This window comes from Aureococcus anophagefferens (assembly GCF_000186865.1).
Source record: "Aureococcus anophagefferens unplaced genomic scaffold AURANscaffold_16, whole genome shotgun sequence".
In the NCBI taxonomy this organism is placed as follows: domain Eukaryota; class Pelagophyceae; order Pelagomonadales; family Pelagomonadaceae; genus Aureococcus; species Aureococcus anophagefferens.
Window position 1 is genome coordinate 687,190 of NW_008705576.1, and position 16,955 is coordinate 704,144.

The following is a 16,955-nucleotide window of genomic DNA, read 5'->3' on the forward strand; positions in this document are numbered from 1 at the left end:
AAACCTCGGCCTGCCACAACAAAAGCCCTGGCTCGGTGAGCGATCAGTTGGAGGAATTGCCACAAGAGCCCGTGACGGAGCGCAATCAGGCTGTGGCGCACGGCGTAGCAATGATGAGGTTTTCAAGTTTCTAAAAGTTTGGTGGCTCGGAGCCAAAGGTCAAAATTTACCCCGCATTCTGGTGCGGATTTCCCACCAGCGCGTTTTGGCTGTGAGCTGCATCTAAGCCGCATTGGATTTCGTCAGGGACCCGCGCAGCCGCAGCCGATGGACTGAGGGGAGGGGACTGAGCGGAGGAACTTCTACACGACGCAGAGACACACGATGATGGTTAACGAGGCCATGATGTCGGCGCCGATCACGCGCGCCGAGCTGGACGCGTGGAAGGCGCAGGTCGGCCGCCGATGTCCCACGCCGCAAGGCGCCATGGCGTTCGGCATGACACAGATGAAGCTCGGGCGCGTGCTCAAGCCCGACGAGCTCGAAAGGTTCAACACGCTCGTGATCGCCGACCGAGACCCCGAGGAGTTGGATTCTAATCTACGGGAGGGTCGAGGGTGCCGAGTCGATCGCGACACCTTGATCAGCATGACCAAGGCCGAAATCGCCAAGCTCGAGGCCAAGGCCATGGGCTGTAGCGAGGCGCGAAAGGAGAAGATCAAGTGCAAAAAGACGAGACACTCGTGCCGCGGGCGGCACCTCCGCGTCGACGCGACGGGCGCGATCGGCCGCGGCACGTGGACGTTTGGCGGCAACTTTGGCGAAACCGCGGTGCGCGTGAGGCTGGACTCGGGCGAGGAGGTCCGGGCGAGCATCGACGAAGTCACGACCCTCTGCGAGAGATGCGACACGCCGGCGAAGTCGCGGTGCGTCGCGTGCAAGATGGTCCACTACTGCGGCGCAGCGTGTCAAAAGGTCCACTGGAAAGCGGGCCACAAGCAGGAGTGCCGGCAGTTGCGGGAGAGCCAGAGCGAGGGTAACGCGTGAGCACGGATAGTAGATTACCCCCTGTCCGATCGAAGGCGACTTAGAATCCCCCGGCTACCGCTGCTCGGCGGCCCCCTCCGACTTGACGAAGGGCAGCTTCTTCAGCTGGGCGTTGAGCGCGTTCTCGAGCTCGCAGAAGGCGCCCCACTGTCGCGCGGTCTTGGACACGGCCGGCGTCGCGGCGACCGTCAGCGCGAGGCGCGCGGGGCCGACGACCTCCGTCAGCGCGAGCACGAGCTGAAATTTGACGACGAGCAGGCCGCCGCTCGCGGCGCCGGCGCCCTGGGCCACGTCCTCCGGGAGCCGGTCGCGCAGCGCGTCGGGCAGCGACTCGACGACCGCCGCGGCGTCGACGACGCTGAGAGCCGCGAAGCCGGTAGCGAGGCACGACGCCCAGACGGAAAAATGGAAGAGCAGCGCGACGACGCCGTAGCGCTCGAGCAGCTCGGGGATCGACAGCTCGTCGTCCTCCTCGACCGCGCACTCCTCGCCGGGGCCCGGGCGCGCAAAGAGGCGCGGCGATTCGCGCGGCTTCGGCGCCGGCGAATCCGCGCGCGGCGCGGCGCGGCGGGGGAGCCAAGGCGCCGTTTTTGCGAGCGTACGACGGCCAGCGACGCCACCGGGCGTGCGGAAGGCAGACGCGACGGCGAGCGCCCCGAGGGCGAGCAACAAGCGACGCATGCCCGACACGTCGATATACATCAATGTACATTGCTCAGACCGTCAACCTCGGACTCCGGAGCTGCCGGGCCAATCGTGCTGCTCAACACGGCCCAAACCGCGGCCGAGGTGGGGCTGCCCAACCGGTAATGCCGTCGCCGCCGGAGAAGGCGCACCTCCTCTCGCGAAACCAGGAGAAGGCGCGGCGCTGGCTGCACCAGCGCGACCGCGACGGCGCCCAGCCGGAGCAGCTCCTCGATTCGTTGACGGAGCAGATCACGCGGCGCGTGCGCCGCGAGTGCCAGGCCCTCGACAAGACGGACCAAAAGAACGTCGCCGAGAAGCTCGACAGCTACCTGACGGAGAACCTGCGGCAGACGCACACGTGCCCCGTGTGCTTCGAGGTCATGCAGCCGCCGCACCGGTCGCCCCAGATGCTCTTCCCCTGCGGGCACACGTTCTGCAAAGATTGCGTCGCGGAGCACCGGAGCCGCGCGGGCGCCGCGGCCAAGGCCTGCCCCGTCTGCCGGTCGGCCATCGAATCCGTCGCGGAGAATCGCGCGCTCCGCGAGCTCATCGAGACGTTCGTCGGCGAGAAGCGCGCGCTCGAGCGGGGGTCGCGCGCCGCGCCGGAGCTCCTGCGGACCGGCGGCGGCCCCCGGGACTACGCCGAGGAGCGCGACGCCGCGGCCGTGCGGCGGGACGTGCTCGCCGTGGAGCTCGAGAGCACGGAGGAGGCGCTCCGCCGCGTCGACCGCAAGTTGGACGGCATCGCGCTCACGACGGAGCACCTCGACGCCGAGCGCGCCGACGTCGCGATGCGCCTGCGGGCCCTCGAAGCGGAGCGGGATCTCGTGGACCAGCACATCGAGGTGCAGCGGCGCAAGGAGCGGGAGCTGTCCGCGGAGCGGCGCGACGCGGCGGGCAAGATCGCCATCCTGCGCGAGACGCTCGCGTCCGTCGAGGCCCAGGTGGCCAAGGCCGCGGCCCTCGCCGAGGGGTCGAGACGATAACGGACGATATTGCAACTCGTGGGCCTCGGGGCGAACGAGTGCGACTTAGAAGTACTGGCCGGGCTTGTTTTCGGGCTTGCCCTTGCCGCCGCCCTTGCCGCGGTTCCGCGTCCTCGCGTTGACGTCGTGGAGGCCGCGGCCGCCCTTGCCGCGGCCGCCGCCGCCGCGGCTTCGCCCGCCGCCGCGGCCCGGGTAGGCCTGCGGGGGCGGCGGCGGCGGCGGCGGCGGCCCGCGGCCGTAGGGCGCGAGGTTTCCCGGGTTGCCGACGATGGGCGTGCCCGGCGCGAGGACGATGGGCGTGCCCATGGGCGTGTAGGGCGTCCGGCGCAGGTCCAGCACGACGGGCCGGCCCGGCGTCGACGGCGTCGCGGGCATCGACGCCGCGTCGCTCGCGCGGCGCTGCTCCTGCTCGTCGCGCATCTTCGCGAGGAAGCACGACCGGCAGCGCGCGTCGCTCGGCTTCGCGTTGGCGCTCTTGTTCCGCCCGCAGTCGACGCACTTGCGCGCGTTGTCGATGCAGCGCTGGACCTGCGTGCCGACGCGCTTCGAGCCCTCGAGGTAGAGCGCCTCCGCGGCCTCGAGCGCGTCGTCGTAGGGGTCCCCGTCCTCCGTCCCGCGCGCGGCCGCGAGGATGCCCGGCGGGAGGATGCCCGGGAAGCGCCGCGCGGCGATCAACAGGTCGCCGAGGCGCTGGACCTCGTCCTCGAGCTTCTCGCCGTCGACGAGGTCGAAGTCCGCGGGCGCGCGCGCCGTCGCCAGCAGGCACGCGGCCTCGGCGATCTCGTCGAAGTTGCGCTCGCCGATGGGCAGCCGCGCGAGGTGCCAGAGGTCGCCGAGCTTCAGCGCTCTCCGCACGTCGCGCGGCACGAGCTCGGGACTCGCGAGCTTCCGCAGCCGCGCCGTGAGGTCCGCGAAGTCGCCGCCCTTGACCCAGGTCGGGAACGCCGAGTCGTCGGCCTCGAAGTCCTTCGCGAGCTCCTCGCGCCAGAGCGCGATGGCGTTGGGCAAATGTAAGATGGACGCCTCGCCGCCGCAGACGTCGACGAGCGCGCCCAAATCCGGGCTCAGCACCGCGCGGTCGAGGTCGAGGCCGCCGGACCCGTCGGCCGCGCCGTCGCCGTTCGCGACGGCCACGGCCTTCTTCACGAGGGCCGCCTTGGCGTTGAACTTGCCGTAGACCCAGCAGTGGCCCGGCGCGTCGCCGCGGCCCGCGCGGCCCGCGACCTGCGCGGCCTCCCAGACGTCCAGATCGCGCTTCGACGTGCCGTCGAACTTCCGCGTCTCCGCGAAGACGACGTCGTCCAACGGCAGGTTGATGCCGTGGCCGATGACGTCCGTGCAGACGATGACGTCGAGCGTGCCGTCGCGCGCGGCCTCGAGCTGGGACCGCCGCGCCTCCGGCGGCAGCTTGCCGAAGATGACCGACGCGCGCGCGCCCGCGGCCTGCGCCGCAGCCGCCAGCGCCAGGACGGACGACCGGCTGAAGGCGACGACGGCGACGAAGCGCTTCTCCGCGACTCGCGCGCGGAGGAACGACGTGAGGTCGCCGACGTCGCCCTCGAAGGTCAGCCGCGACCGCCGCGCCGTGCGGTCGACCTCGAAGGTGCCGTCGGCGACGTTCGCCTCGAAGACGCGCTCCAGGAGCGGCAGGGCCTCGACGGGGCCGCAGACCCGCACGTGCCGGTACCGCCCCGACTTCGCCGCCATGAGCAGGCGCGTCCAGGCGTGGCCCCGCCAGCCGTCGACGCACCAGTGGACCTCGTCCAATACGAGCACGTCGCCGTCCGCCGGCGCGACCTCCGCCGTGCAGCACAGCACGGACGCGTCCGCGTCCTCCGATTCCTCGCCCGTCCAGAGCCCGACCCCCGGCGCGATCTTGCCCCATTTTTCGGCTACTCGCTCCACCATGGACTCGCGCACCTCCCAGGCGAGCGCGCGGAGCGGGCCCGCGTAGCAGCCGTCGCCGCGGCTCGCGAGGAAGTCGAGCGCGCGCCACGTCTTGCCGCTGTTGGTAGGGCCGAGGTAGCACACGACGGACTCGGGCGCCTTCAGGCCCGTCCTCGCGGCCGGCTTCTTCGCCGCGTTCTGCACGAGCGGCTCGGTGACGAGCGTCGCGTCGCCGGCGTCGAGGTCGCCGGCGCCGAAGAGGGCCGCGGCGTCGGCGTCGGCGGCGGCGAGGTCCTCGGCGGCGGCGGCGACCTGCAAGGCCGCGAGGCGCGCCGCGGCCTCGGCCGGCGACGCGGAGCCGAAGCCCATGGTCGCTGGCTGTTGCGACGGCGCGTCTGTGCCGCAGCGGTCGGGGCGCTCGGCGCGCGGGCGGCGGACTCGGGGGTGCAGGCCGCGTCTAGCCGCGAGGCCGCAATGCCACTGCTCGCCGACGTGTTGCCACAGCATCCCAAACACACACCGTCACCCCATTCATTGGTCTGGCTTCGGCTCTGCAGAACGTACTCGCCCGACCGAGTTGATAATCTCGCGCCCCGACGTACTACCTGGCATTCACGGGACCGCGCAGCACGACCTCACACGTGCGTTGCACCTCGTCCCGCCCGCCGCGCGCGTCCTCCGCCGCCCCCTCGTTGAGAGAATCACACCGAACATCATTTCTGCGCCGCGGCCGCACCCGCGCGCGGATCCACGTATCCACCCGCTCCCGCAGGCGCTGCGACACATCGCACACCAACTCAAAGGATGAGCCTCCACCGCTTGGGCCTCTGCGGCTGCGACGACAGCGTGGACCCGAGCCTGCTGAGCGCGATCGCGAGCCGGTGGCCGCGCGCCGAGTTCGGGGTTTTGTTCCGCCCCGGCCGCGAGGGCGAGCCGCGCTACCCGACGCGGGCCTGGCTCGAGACCTTCGCGTTGGCCGGGTCCAAGACGTCGCCGCCCATGCAGCTCGCGGGCCACCTCTGCGGGTCCGCGGTCGACGCGGTGCTAAAAAACGGCGACGTGTCGTTCGTCCGCGACACGCTCGTGCCCTACGGCTTCCGGCGCGTGCAGCTCAACGCGACGGCGACGAACGGCTGCGAGACGGCCCGGGACGCCAGGGCCATGGCGGCGGCCGCCGTCGCGGTCCGCGCGGCGTGCGACGCCGTGCCCGAGGTCGAGTGGATCGTCCAGGCCAACGACGAGACGAAGCCCCTCTGGGAGACGCTGTTGGACGAGGGCGACGTGCCGGCGAACCTGTCCATGCTCTGGGACGCGTCCTGCGGCAAGGGCGTCAAGATCGACGCGACGCGCGTCGGCGACGCGCGCGCGACGGGCGTGCCCGCGGGCTACGCGGGCGGGTTGAACCGCGAGAACATCAAGGAGGTGCTGGCGGCGCTGCGGTCCGGCGTCGCCAAGGGTCGTAGCATCTGGATGGACATGGAGACGGGCCTGCGGTCCATCATCGACGACGAGGAGCGCTTCGACGTCAACAAGGCCTGGGCCGTCTGCGCGGCGGTAGACGACGGGGCGGGAAAAGGGTGATTCAACGTCGCTTCAACATGAGTGTTCCGCGCGCGCGCGTTTCGAAAACGGCACCCACGCTTCGAGAGCGCTCCGAGAGATGGCCGCTCGTCCAAAAATCAGCCGAAACGAGCGGAAAACGACCGAGAGAGGAGCCTTTGAAGTTGGGAATTTCGCACCCTTTTCCCGCCCAGGTCGACGACGCGCGGTGGGACGACCCCGACGGCGGCGTCGCCGACGTCGTCTTGAAGGACGTGCCGAAGAACGCGCGCATGTCGGGCCACGCCGTGCTCGCGCACAAGGTGACGCTGCTGCGCGACCGGCGGACGAAGCCGCGGGAGTTCCGCGACATCCTGGGCGAGCTCACGCACTACGTGGGCTACGAGGCGACGACGCACCTCGACTGCGTGCCGCGCCACGACTGCGTGACGCCCCTGGGCGTCCACGTGCCCGCGGGCGACGGCGCGGCGACGCGGCTCGCCGCGCGCGTGTGTTTGATTCCCATCATGCGCGCGGGGCTCGGCATGGTCGACGCGATGCTCAACGTGCTGCCCAACGCCGCCGTCTTCCAGATCGGCATGTTCAAGCGCCAGGGGTCGGACCGCCCCATCGAGTACTACTCGCGGCTGCCCGTGTCCGGCGGCTCCGAGTGCGACGTCGCGTTCATCTTGGACCCCGTCATCGCGACGAGCCGGACGATGCAGCCCGTCGTGTCCAAGCTCAAGGCCTGGGGCGCGCGGCGTATTGTGGTCGTGTCCGTGCTGGCGTCGGCGGCGGGCCTCGACGCGCTCCACGCGGCGCACCCGGACGTCGACGTGCACCTCGTGCAGGTCGACGGCCGCCTCGGCCGCGACGGGGGCCTGCTGCCGGGCCTCGGCGACGCGGGCGACCGCATCTTCGGCGCGCCGGGGTCCCAGGCGGCCATCGCTTTGGGCCGCCACGACAAGTACCAGTGGGAGGAGGCCGGCGACGCGAAGAAGCGGCCGCTGCGGAAGGCGCCCGGGTCGCCCGGCGTCGTCAAGAAGCGGCGCCACAAGCTCGACGAGCCGTCGACGGCCGTGCTCGGCGACATGCGGGGCGACGCGCCGCCGGCGGACATCCCCGACGCCATGCAGTGCGAGTCCCTCGACGAGACGGCGACGCAGCTGACGACGCACGACGGCACGTTCGGCCCCCAGCCGTGCCACCTCGCGTGGGGCGAGAAGTCGTCCGTCGCGCGGGGCCCCGTGCTCGCGACGACGCGCCACACGTTCCAGCGCAACGCCATCGGCGCCCACGCCGGCGGCTACAGCATCTACCGCGCTTTGGCCGTCGCGTCGGGCGGTTTGGACCAGGCGGCGATGCCGAAGTTGGGGCTCACGACGCCCGCGGCGAAGATCGGCCCCCACCTCTCCTGGAAGAACCCGAAGCGCATCGTCACCATGGACCCCTGGGGCCACGCCATCTCCGAGGGCTTCGGGCCCTGGCTCAACAAGGGCTACGACGTCCGGCCCACCATCGCGATCACGAAGGCGCACGTCGAGCTGCCCGAGTGCAAGGAGGCGTTGCGCTCGGGCCGCCTCGTGCCCGACGGCGACATCCTCGAGGAGTCGGGCACGTCCGTCGTGACCAAGGCGGCCATCGAGCCCGTGTGGTACCTGCCGGGCGTCGCGGAGCGCTTCGGGGTTTCGGAGCGCGTGCTCCGCGACGCGCTCTTCGCGGAGACCAACTCCATGTACCCGGAGCTCATCTCCCGCGACGACCTCAAGGTCTTCCTGCCGCCCATCGGCGGCATGACGGTCTACATCTGGGGCGACGTCGAGAAGATCCCCGACGAGTCCGTCGAGCTCACGTGCCGCGTCCACGACGAGTGCAACGGCTCCGACGTCTTCGGCTCCGACATCTGCACCTGCCGCCCCTACCTCACGCACGCCATCGAGGAGTGCATCAAGACGGCGCAGCGCGGCGGCACGGGCGTCGTCGTCTACTTCCGCAAGGAGGGCCGCGCGCTCGGCGAGGTCACCAAGTACCTCGTCTACAACATGCGCAAGCGCCAGGAGGGCGGCGACAAGGCCGCGGAGTACTTCAACTGCACCCAGTCCGTCGCCGGCATCCAGGACACGCGCTTCCAGGCCCTCATGCCCGACGTGCTCCACTGGCTCGGCATCACGAAGATCCACAACTTCATCTCCATGTCGGACATGAAGTACAACGCGATCACGTCCGCGGGCATCACCGTCGAGAACCGCATCGAGCTGTGTGGAAATCAAATCTTCGACCCGACTTCAATGTGCGCGTAATCGAACGGTTCGGACCAGCTTCTTCGGCTGAGCTTCGAGAACCCGACGAGAGCGATCGATTCGTCCAAAAATCAGCCGAATCGACTTCGATTTGACCGAGATAGAGAGTTCTGAAGTTTGGTGGGGACCCCCCAAACCAGTGGTTGATTTCCACACAGGCATCGAGATCCCGCCGGAGATGGTCCCCAAGGACGCCCAGGTCGAGATCGCCGCCAAGGTCTTCCACGGCTACCACGCGGGCAAGGCCTACGACGGCATGGACGAGCAGAAGCTCGACACCGTCGTCGGCCGCATCTACAAGCCCGACAAGACGGCCCAGCGCGTCGACAAGGCCGGCAAGAAGAAGGGCAAGTAGGAAACCCGATCGTATCCCCCCCCGCCGACCGCGCCCGCCGCCCCCCCCGCGGCCGGAGCCGCCGCTCTCGATCATATCCCCCGCGCGTCTCCGATTCACACGGCTCCGTTACGCCGGGGGGCTCGCCGCCGCGAGCGGCCGCACGGCGCACTCCGCGGCGTAGCCGCAGTGCGCGAGCCGCCGGTAGCCCTCGGGCGCGTCGTCGCCCTCGTCCGCGACGAGCAGCAGGTAGGGCGCGGGCGCCGGCGAGAGCTTGACGGTCGCGGCCACGAGCGCGCCCTCGACGCGCAGGGTCTGCCCCTTGTCGCCGTCCTTGGGCGGCTTCTGCAGGACCGGGAGCGCGGCGAGCGCGTCCTCGAGGTCCGCGATCAGCGCCGGCGCGCGGCCGTTGAACCAGGCCTCGTCGGCCGCGTCGAGGACGACGACGCCGCTCGCGTACTTGCGCTCGGACACGCGCAGCTGCACGTCGGGCGTCCGCGGGCCGTACCAGTCCTCGTCCGCGTCCGGTACCGCGTCGTCGTCGGCGTCGCCGATCTCGTCCATGGCGTCGACGTCGATGATCGCTGCCGCATCGTTTTTTTCAGTCGCTTCCGCTATTTTCGCTTTTTTCGATGCAGGTTCTTCGGCCATAGCTCTGCAGCGTCCTGTCGGGATGGCTGCAACCTTGCGACTGTGACACCGTCTGAGGTTGCAATTCAAGATGAGTCCAGTGATCGAACGGGCGGACTTACGGGCACTTGTGTGGAACGATGGCTATCATTGTCGGCGCCCCGATCTCGACGAATTTCCACTGCGCGCGCCGCGCGGCGCCGTGCGACCTCCGCTCGCGCCCCGGCGCCTGCCCCGAGGAAGGCGACGAGTAGGAGGGCCGTTTGCGCGCGCGCGAGCGCGGGCGGCCTAGATCTGGAGGCGGCCGGCGGGGGTCTTGGTCGGGCTCGGCGGCGGCGGCGGCGGCGGCGCCTTGGCCGGGCGCTTGGCCCGGGCCTGGCGCTTGATGCGGTGGAAGATGGTCGCGAAGACCGCGGCCGCGCCGAGGAGCGCGAGCGCCTTGATGTCGTGGCCGAAGAGCACGGTGCTCAACACGATGGAGAACATCTGGCGCGTCGTCATGATGATCGTGAAGACGACGGGCCCGAACGTCTTGATCGTGTAGAAGATGAAGAGCTGGCCCGTCGCGGACGTGATCGCGATGGTCACGTTGTCGACGAAGGCCGCCGGGTTCAGGGACAGGAACTTGAGCGTCGTCCAGAGCTCGCCGGAGCTCACGAGGGCAAACAACGTCATGCAGATGGCCCAGGAGTTGACCGCGAACATCATCTGGAACTGGTCGACGTTCGGGTGCGCCTGGTAGAGGCGGCTCTGCCACTGCGACGTGAACGAGTCGGACACGACGTAGAGCGCGAGCATGGCCACGCCGAGGTAGGCCGCGAAGACGTTGCCCTCGCTCTCCTCGCCGCCCGACGCGAGCGCGCCGTCGTCGAGGTTCGCGAGCGAGAAGACGCACACTCCCAAAGAAATGCAGAGCGCCTCCACGTAGTCCACGGGCGGGTACGTCTTCTTGTTGAGGAACTTGCCCATGAGCATGACGGGGATGACCTTGGTCGACTTCGAGATGGTCTGGAGCGGGAAGGACACGTAGCGCAGCGCCTGGTACTGGCCGAACGACGACAGCGAGTTCGAGAACGCGCACGGCGCGAAGGCGACGTAGGACGCCGGCAGGGTCAGTTTCCCGCCGTGCTGGAAGAGCGTGATGCCCGCGGCGACGATGACCGCGAGGAAGCGGTTGCTGAAGACGCAGAACGTCGCCGACGGGAACCGGCCCGTCGTGTACTCGCGCGTCATGACCTTCTCCTGCACGTAGCCCCAGGTCAGGTAGCTCGCCTGGAGGCCCACGAAGCAGAAGGCGAGGTGCTTCGCGCCGGGCGTCGGCGCCGCGGGCTTGGCCGACGCCGCGTCGTCGCCGGACGCGGGCTCGAGCAGGCCCTGCTTCGACTCCTCGACGCCCGCCTCGGCGTCCTTGGCGTAGCCGTCGCTGTCGTTGGGCTCGCGCGGGTTGCGGTCGTAGCCGCCGCCGTGGCGGTTCGACATGGCGACCATGGCGGCGGCGTGCGCCCAGCAATTTATTGCGGCCCAGGCCCGCGACGCGCGTCGGACGAGGACAAGATTGACGCCGTCGTTGAATGTGTTGCGATGGAGATTGATGGGCTGCTGCCGCGTGCATGACCGACGCTCTCTAATAGAACAGATGCGCGCGATGCGCATCGTCTCATGCCTCGCTTGCGCCGCGCTGGCGCGCGAGGCGCCGGCGTCGCCGGGTTTGGAAGGCCGGCGCATCGAGGAGCCGCCCTGGCTCGCGCCGAACAACACGGACGCCTTCGTCTTCGGGAAGCACGTCGAGCGCTCCCTCGCGAAGCGCCGCGCGGCCTACCGCGACGCGGTCCTCGCGGGCCCGGCGACCGTCGCCGCGGACGTCCGCGCCGCGCTCGCTCGCGGCGTCGCCTGGAACGCGTTCGGCGTCGCCTTCCCGCGCGGCTGGGACTTCGCGTCGCGCGCGTCCGAGGCGCTCGCGGCGGCCTGCGTCGCGCCGACGACGCTCCAGGCGGCGATCTTCGACTTCGACCATCGAGACCGGAGCCGCGCCGCGCCGCCGCCGCCGGCCGACGGTCTCGCGGCCGCTCGGAGCGGCGAAGATCTCGCGGCGGCGCTCGCCGGCGACGGCTTCGCGCGCGTCGACGACTGGGGCCTCGCGCCGGACGCCTTCGCGGCGATCGCCGCCGCCGTCGCGCGCGCGCCGCTGGCCGCGAGCGCGCCGGGCGTTTTGGTCGCGGACCTCGCGAACGAGACCGCGCTCCGCCCGTGGTCGTCGTCCCCGACGCTGGCGGCGGCGCTCGACGGCTACTTCGGGCCGGGCGCCTGGGTCCGCACGTCCGCGACGGCCCTGGAGCTCACGGACGAGCTGGCGTCGCAGGCCGTGCCGAGCTTGAAGGGCTACTTGAGCGCCATGTGGCACCACGACCGCTGCGGCTCGCGCGTCAAGGCGTTCCTGTTCCTCCACGACGTCGGGCGCCACGGCCGGCCGACGCTCGTCGCGCCGCGGTCGCACCGGACGCTCTACTACGACCACGAGAGTTTGCACGCGTCGCGGTTCTCCGAGAGCTACGTCCGCGACTCCTACGACGTCGCGGCGCTCACGGGACCCGAGGGCGGCGGCGCCCTCCTCGACACGAACAGCGTCCACCGCGCGGAGCCCGACGGCGCGCGGCCGCGGACCGTCGTGATCCTCGACCACATCGCGCGCGGCAAGCGCGACGCCTACGCGGCGCTCAACTTCACGGGGCCCTGCGGCCAGCCCGTAGTGGCGAAGCCGCGCGCGCGCAAGCCGCGCCGCGACGGGGGGCCGCGGCGGGGCGCCGACGCGGTAAGCTAGCGGGGAAGGCGCGGATCTCGTCCAAGGTTGTCCAGTTTCTGTGGTGAACTCACTGTTCAAAGTCGCTCGCCCACGAAATCCGCGCCGGTCTATGGCGCGGCATCGGGGGGCGATGCTCCGTATCCTCGCCTTGCTCCGTATCCTCGCCTTGCTGCCGACGCAGGTTCGCTCAAAAACGTGGCACATCGCCTGCGTCGGCGACTCTGTCACGGCCGGCGGCCACGGCGGCGGCGACGGCTGGCCCGAGTACCTCGAGGAGGAGATCGACGACTCGGACCTCTTCGGGGGCGACAAGGTCAAGGTCCACAACCTGGGCAAGTCCGGGACGACGGCCATGGACGACACGGGCCGGGCCTACGCCGACAGCGACGAGTACGACGACCTGAAGAAGACCGACTTCGACCTCGCGATCGTCACCCTCGGCACGAACGACGCGAAGGAGGACCACTGGGACGAGAAGCGGTTCAAGAAGGACTACGAGAAGCTGCTCGAGAAGATCATGGACATGGGCGACGACGTCGCCCTGGGTTTCCCCGTGCCCTACCTCGGCGGCCACGGCACGTGGGGCGACGACACCGACGTGATCAACGACGACCTCCAGGACGCCGTCGAGGACGTCGGCGACGACCTGGACATCACATACTACGTGGACTTCTTCGAGGCCCTCGGCGGCGACGACCCCGAAGAGAAATACTACCACGACAAGATCCACCCGAACAAGAAGGGCTACGCGAAGATGGCGGACGCGGCCTTCAAAGTCGTCGAGGACTGGGCGGACGCGAACGTAGCCCCGAAGCCCACGAGGCGGCCCACGCCGCGGCCCACGCCGCGGCCGACGCCCGCGCCGACGCCCGCGCCGACGCCCGCGCCGACGGTCTGCCTGGAAGTCGACGCGCTGGCCTGCGTCGCGAACGTGCCGTGCGCCGTGTCCTGGACCTACCGCGGCGGCGGCGGCGCCTGCGCGACGGTGAAATACGTCCTCGCGGGCCCCGACGGCGCCGTCGTCGAGTCGCGGACCGTGGGCAACGACGGCGCCTTCTCGCGGACGTTCCCCGGGACCGACGACCCGTTTACGTTGTCGGTCGCGTGCGCCGACGGCGCGTGCGCGGCCGCCGCCGTCGACGTCGCCGTGTCCTACACGCCCGCGCCGTCCTTCGCGCCGTCCGCCGCGCCGTCCGCCGCGCCGACGCCGACGCCGAAGAAGTCGTCGGGCGGCGGCGGCGGCGACGCGACGGTCGTCGCGGCGGCCGCGTCCGTCGCGTCGCTCGCCCTCGTCCTCGGCCTCTGCTGCCTCGCGCGCAGGCGACTGTGCCCCGGCAAGGGCTACGCCGAGGCGCCCGCCTTCTCGCCGCGGCGCCAGGTCAAGAAGAACCCCTTGTTCGCGTCCCCGGCGCCCGCCGAGCGCGAGGCGTTCGACGAGGCAAAGGCCGACGTGGAGTTGGCGCCGCGGCGGCTCGACCTCGACGGCGCCGCCCCCGCCCCGGCGAAGAAGCCCTGGCGCTTCTCCCTGTCGCCGGCGCGGCCCGCGCGGAAGGAGGGCGACGCGCCCCGGGACGCGGGCGCCGCGGCGCCGCCGACGTCGCCGCCGCCGCCGAGCTGGCTGCGCGGCTTCTCGCCGCGGCGCGGCATCGGCGCCCGCCGGCAGGAGCCGTCGCCCATGGCGCCGTCGCCCCCGCCGGCGCCGCCGGCGCCGAGCCCGCCGCCGCTCGCGCCGGGGACGCCGACCTTCTTCAACTTCTCGCCCAAGCGCGTGCGCCGGCCGTCGCCGCGACGCGCGGCGTCGCCCGCGTCGCTCGACGAGGCCGCGACGCCCGCGTCGCTCGACGAGGCGGCGCCGCGGGCGTCGCTCGACGAGGCGGCGCCGCGGGCGTCGCTCGACGAGGCGGCGCCGCGGGCGTCGCTCGACGAGGCGGCGCCGGCGCGCGCCGGCTCGCGCGCGTCGCCGCCCGTCTCGCTCGACGGGTCCCGCGCCGGGCCGTCGCCGCCGCCGCCGCCGCCGCCCGCCATGTCGCCGCCCCGGGGCCCGCTGACGCCCAACTCGCTCGCCTGGTGGACGCGGCTCTCGCCGAGGCAGATCCGGCGCAAGGCCGCGCCGGCGGCGGAGGCGTACGTGTCGCCGCCCGCGGAGACGCCGCCGCGCCGGAGCTCGCTGGGCTACTCGCCGGACTCGGACGTTTCGAAGCACTCGCCCCTGGGCCTCGCCTTCAACCTCGGCCGCAAGGAGTCGCTGTCGCTCTTCAAGAAGTCGCCGTCGTCCCCCGCGGATCCGGACCTGGACGCGCTCTACGAGCGGGCGGGCGCCGGCGACGGCGCGGCGGCGCTCGAGTGGGCGACGTCGACGGCGTCGGACGACCGCGGGGCCCGGGCGCCCGAGGTCCGCGCCGCGGCCCTCGCCTTCCAGGCGAGCTTCAAGAGCCTCGAGGAGCGGCGCGCGGCGGCCGCCGCGCCGCCGGCCGGCGGCGGCGCGCTCGCCGACGCGTGCGCGGACTTCAAACGCGCGATCTCCGAGGACCCGCGCGACGTCGCGAAGCACCGGTCCGCCGCGCTCGGCCTCTTCGCGAGCTTCAAGAGCCTCGAGGAGCGGCGGGCCGGCGGGCCCGCGGACGCGCCCGCGGGCTCGCCGACCTACGAGCTGTAATCACATTTAGCCTCGGGGCCCGTTCTCAGGAGCGCCAGGCGCCGGCGTCGTCGACGAAGTTGAGGGGGTCGTCCTGGGCGAGCGCCGGCTCCGCGAAGAAGTCCGCGCGCGTCCGGAGGAACGCGTCGCCTGCGGAGCGCAGCGGCGAGTGGTCCGGCCGCGCGGCGTGGGGCGTCGCGCCGCGGAGGCCGTCGTAGTCGCCGCCGTCGACGCTCCGGTGGACTCGGGGCCGCTCGGGCCGGTGGCCGCCGTGCTCGCGGACGAACTTGAGGAAGTCGCGGTAGTCGACGTAGTCCGGGTCGTTCGGCCGCGCGAAATGGGCCGCGAGGTCCCCAATGTCCGCGTCCGTGAGGTCCAGGTCCAGCGCCGCGAGCGCGTCGGCGAAGTCGCGCGCCGGCAGGAGGCCGTGGCCCGCGCGGTCGCCCATCGTGAAGGGCAGCAGGACGTCCAGCCCCCGGCGCTGCTGGTCGCCGAGCTTGTCCGCGACGTGGCGCGCGAGGAACGTGAGCTCGTTGTAGTCCTGCTCCGCGAAGCGTATGAAGTCGCGGTAGTCGACGCAGTCGCCGTATTTGTCGAAGCGCCGCGATATGGCCCGCGTGTCCTGCGCGCTCAGGTTCAGCGAGTGGAGCACGTGGAGGAAGTCGGGCGACTCGACGACGCCGCGGCCCCGGCGGTCGAAGCGCTCGAAGGCGCGCTCCAGATCCACGGGGCCGCCGTAGCGTAGACGCAGGTCCTTCAACGCGGCCCGCAGGCGCCGCGCGACGTCGCCCATCTGCGCGTCGCCCGCGAGCGCCGTCGGCGGCGGCCGGCGCCGGTCCCCGTCGTACCCGAGGCTCGCGCGCGACGCGCGCGCGTCGTCGTCGCGGAAGCGCGCGGGCGTGCGGACGTAGGGCGTCTCCGGCGCGTAGGTCTCCTCTTCCTCCGGCGCCTGGCCGTAGTGGAGCAGCCACTCGTAGAGCGTCTCGTAGTCCACCAAACCGTCCGCGCCCGCGGTGCAGTCGAGCACCGCGGCCCGCTCGTCGTCGAAGAGCAGCGGCCCGTCGGCCAGCAGCCACTCGCCGAGGTCGTCCAGGCGTCGTCGAAGCCGTCGACGTCGACGGCGCCGACGCGGCGCCGGTCGACGTCCGCGAAGAGCTCGTGGAATCGCGGCCCGCCTGGGCAGGAAAAGAGAGATTCAACGTCGCTTCAACGTGAGTGTGCCGCGCGCGCGCGTTCCGGAAAAAGCATCCACGCTTCGAGACCGTTCCGAGAGATGATCGCTCGTCCAAAAATCAGCCGAAACGAGTGGAAAACGGCCGAGATCGGAGCCTTTGAAGTTGGGAATTTCGCTCTCTTTTGCTGCCCCGCGGCCCGCCGCGCCGCGCGGACGCCGCGCACGCGTCGAAGAGCTTGGCGCAGGCGGCGCCGAAGAGGCGCCGGGCCTGCTTCGGGGGCTTGCGCGCCGGCTCGGGCCGGCGCGCGACGCGGCGCGCGGGCGCCTCGCTGTCGAGGACCCGCTCGAGGAATAGCGCGTAGTCGGACCGCGGCGGCGCCTTCTTCTTCGCCGACGCCGCGGACGACCGGCCCGCGGGCTCCTCGACGCGGAGCGCGTCCAGGAGCTCCTCGAGGTCCAGCGGCGCGAGCTCCGAGGAGATGCCCGTCCAGCGGAGCGCCTTCTCGAGCGCCGCCTGCTTGCAGCAGCCGTCGCGGCGCCGGTCGTGGCGCACCAGATACTCCGCGACGTCGCGCACGATGTCCCCGTCGAGCGACGCGCCGGACCGCGCCGCCGCCGCGTTGGCCCGCGCCAGGATCGCGTCGCGGCCGTGGGCGTGGGCGACGACGGCGCGGTCCAGCGCCAGCGACAGGAGCTCGTCGACGTCGACGCCCTTGCCCTCGTCGTCGTCGAAGAACTCGTAGAGGCCTCTCACGTCCGCGGCGTCGAGCGCGTCGAGGCCCTCGTCCAGGGGGAACACGTCCAGACGGTGGAGCGCGACGAGGAACTCGTCGGCCGTCAGGCGGCCGTCGCCCTCGCCGTCCGCGCCGCGGAACGTCGCCACGACGACGTCGCGCCGCCGCTCCTCCAAGACCCGGCCCACGGCCGCGAGCTTCGCGTCCAGGAGCCGCGAGCCCGTCGTCGACGCGACGGCGCCGTCGACGGGCGCGAGGAAGG

General features: G+C 71.6%; 4 protein-coding genes across 4 annotated transcripts in view; 1 reads left to right on the forward strand and 3 right to left on the reverse strand.

The window, feature by feature from the left end:
* Nucleotides 1–1,041: 1,041 nt before the first annotated feature.
* On the reverse strand, nucleotides 1,042–4,916 carry AURANDRAFT_65725 (hypothetical protein; the record flags this gene model as incomplete). The annotated part of the gene is made up of 3 exons (XM_009040721.1): nucleotides 1,042–1,518; nucleotides 2,009–2,015; nucleotides 2,716–4,916. The coding sequence occupies 3 exons, from the start codon at nucleotides 4,914–4,916 to the stop codon at nucleotides 1,042–1,044; spliced, it is 2,685 nt and encodes an 894-aa protein (XP_009038969.1).
* A 435-nt stretch (nucleotides 4,917–5,351) lies between these two features.
* Nucleotides 5,352–8,851, forward strand: AURANDRAFT_72017 (hypothetical protein; the record flags this gene model as incomplete). Its single annotated transcript, XM_009040664.1, has 3 exons — nucleotides 5,352–6,101; nucleotides 6,302–8,345; nucleotides 8,545–8,851. The coding sequence occupies 3 exons, from the start codon at nucleotides 5,352–5,354 to the stop codon at nucleotides 8,739–8,741; spliced, it is 2,991 nt and encodes a 996-aa protein (XP_009038912.1).
* An 862-nt stretch (nucleotides 8,852–9,713) lies between these two features.
* On the reverse strand, nucleotides 9,714–10,649 carry AURANDRAFT_2311 (hypothetical protein; the record flags this gene model as incomplete). The annotated part of the gene is made up of 1 exon (XM_009040590.1): nucleotides 9,714–10,649. A coding segment is annotated over one exon (936 nt), but the record flags the coding sequence as incomplete, so codon positions are not given.
* A 4,182-nt stretch (nucleotides 10,650–14,831) lies between these two features.
* The window catches only part of AURANDRAFT_65727 (hypothetical protein), a gene marked incomplete at both ends in the record, with an annotated part of 5,345 nt that continues 3,221 nt past the window's right edge, over nucleotides 14,832–16,955 (reverse strand). The window contains 2 exons of the mRNA XM_009040720.1: nucleotides 14,832–15,960; nucleotides 16,184–16,863. Of these exons, the coding sequence (XP_009038968.1) occupies nucleotides 14,832–15,960; nucleotides 16,184–16,863 (1,809 nt within the window). The remainder of the gene's footprint in view (nucleotides 15,961–16,183; nucleotides 16,864–16,955) is intronic.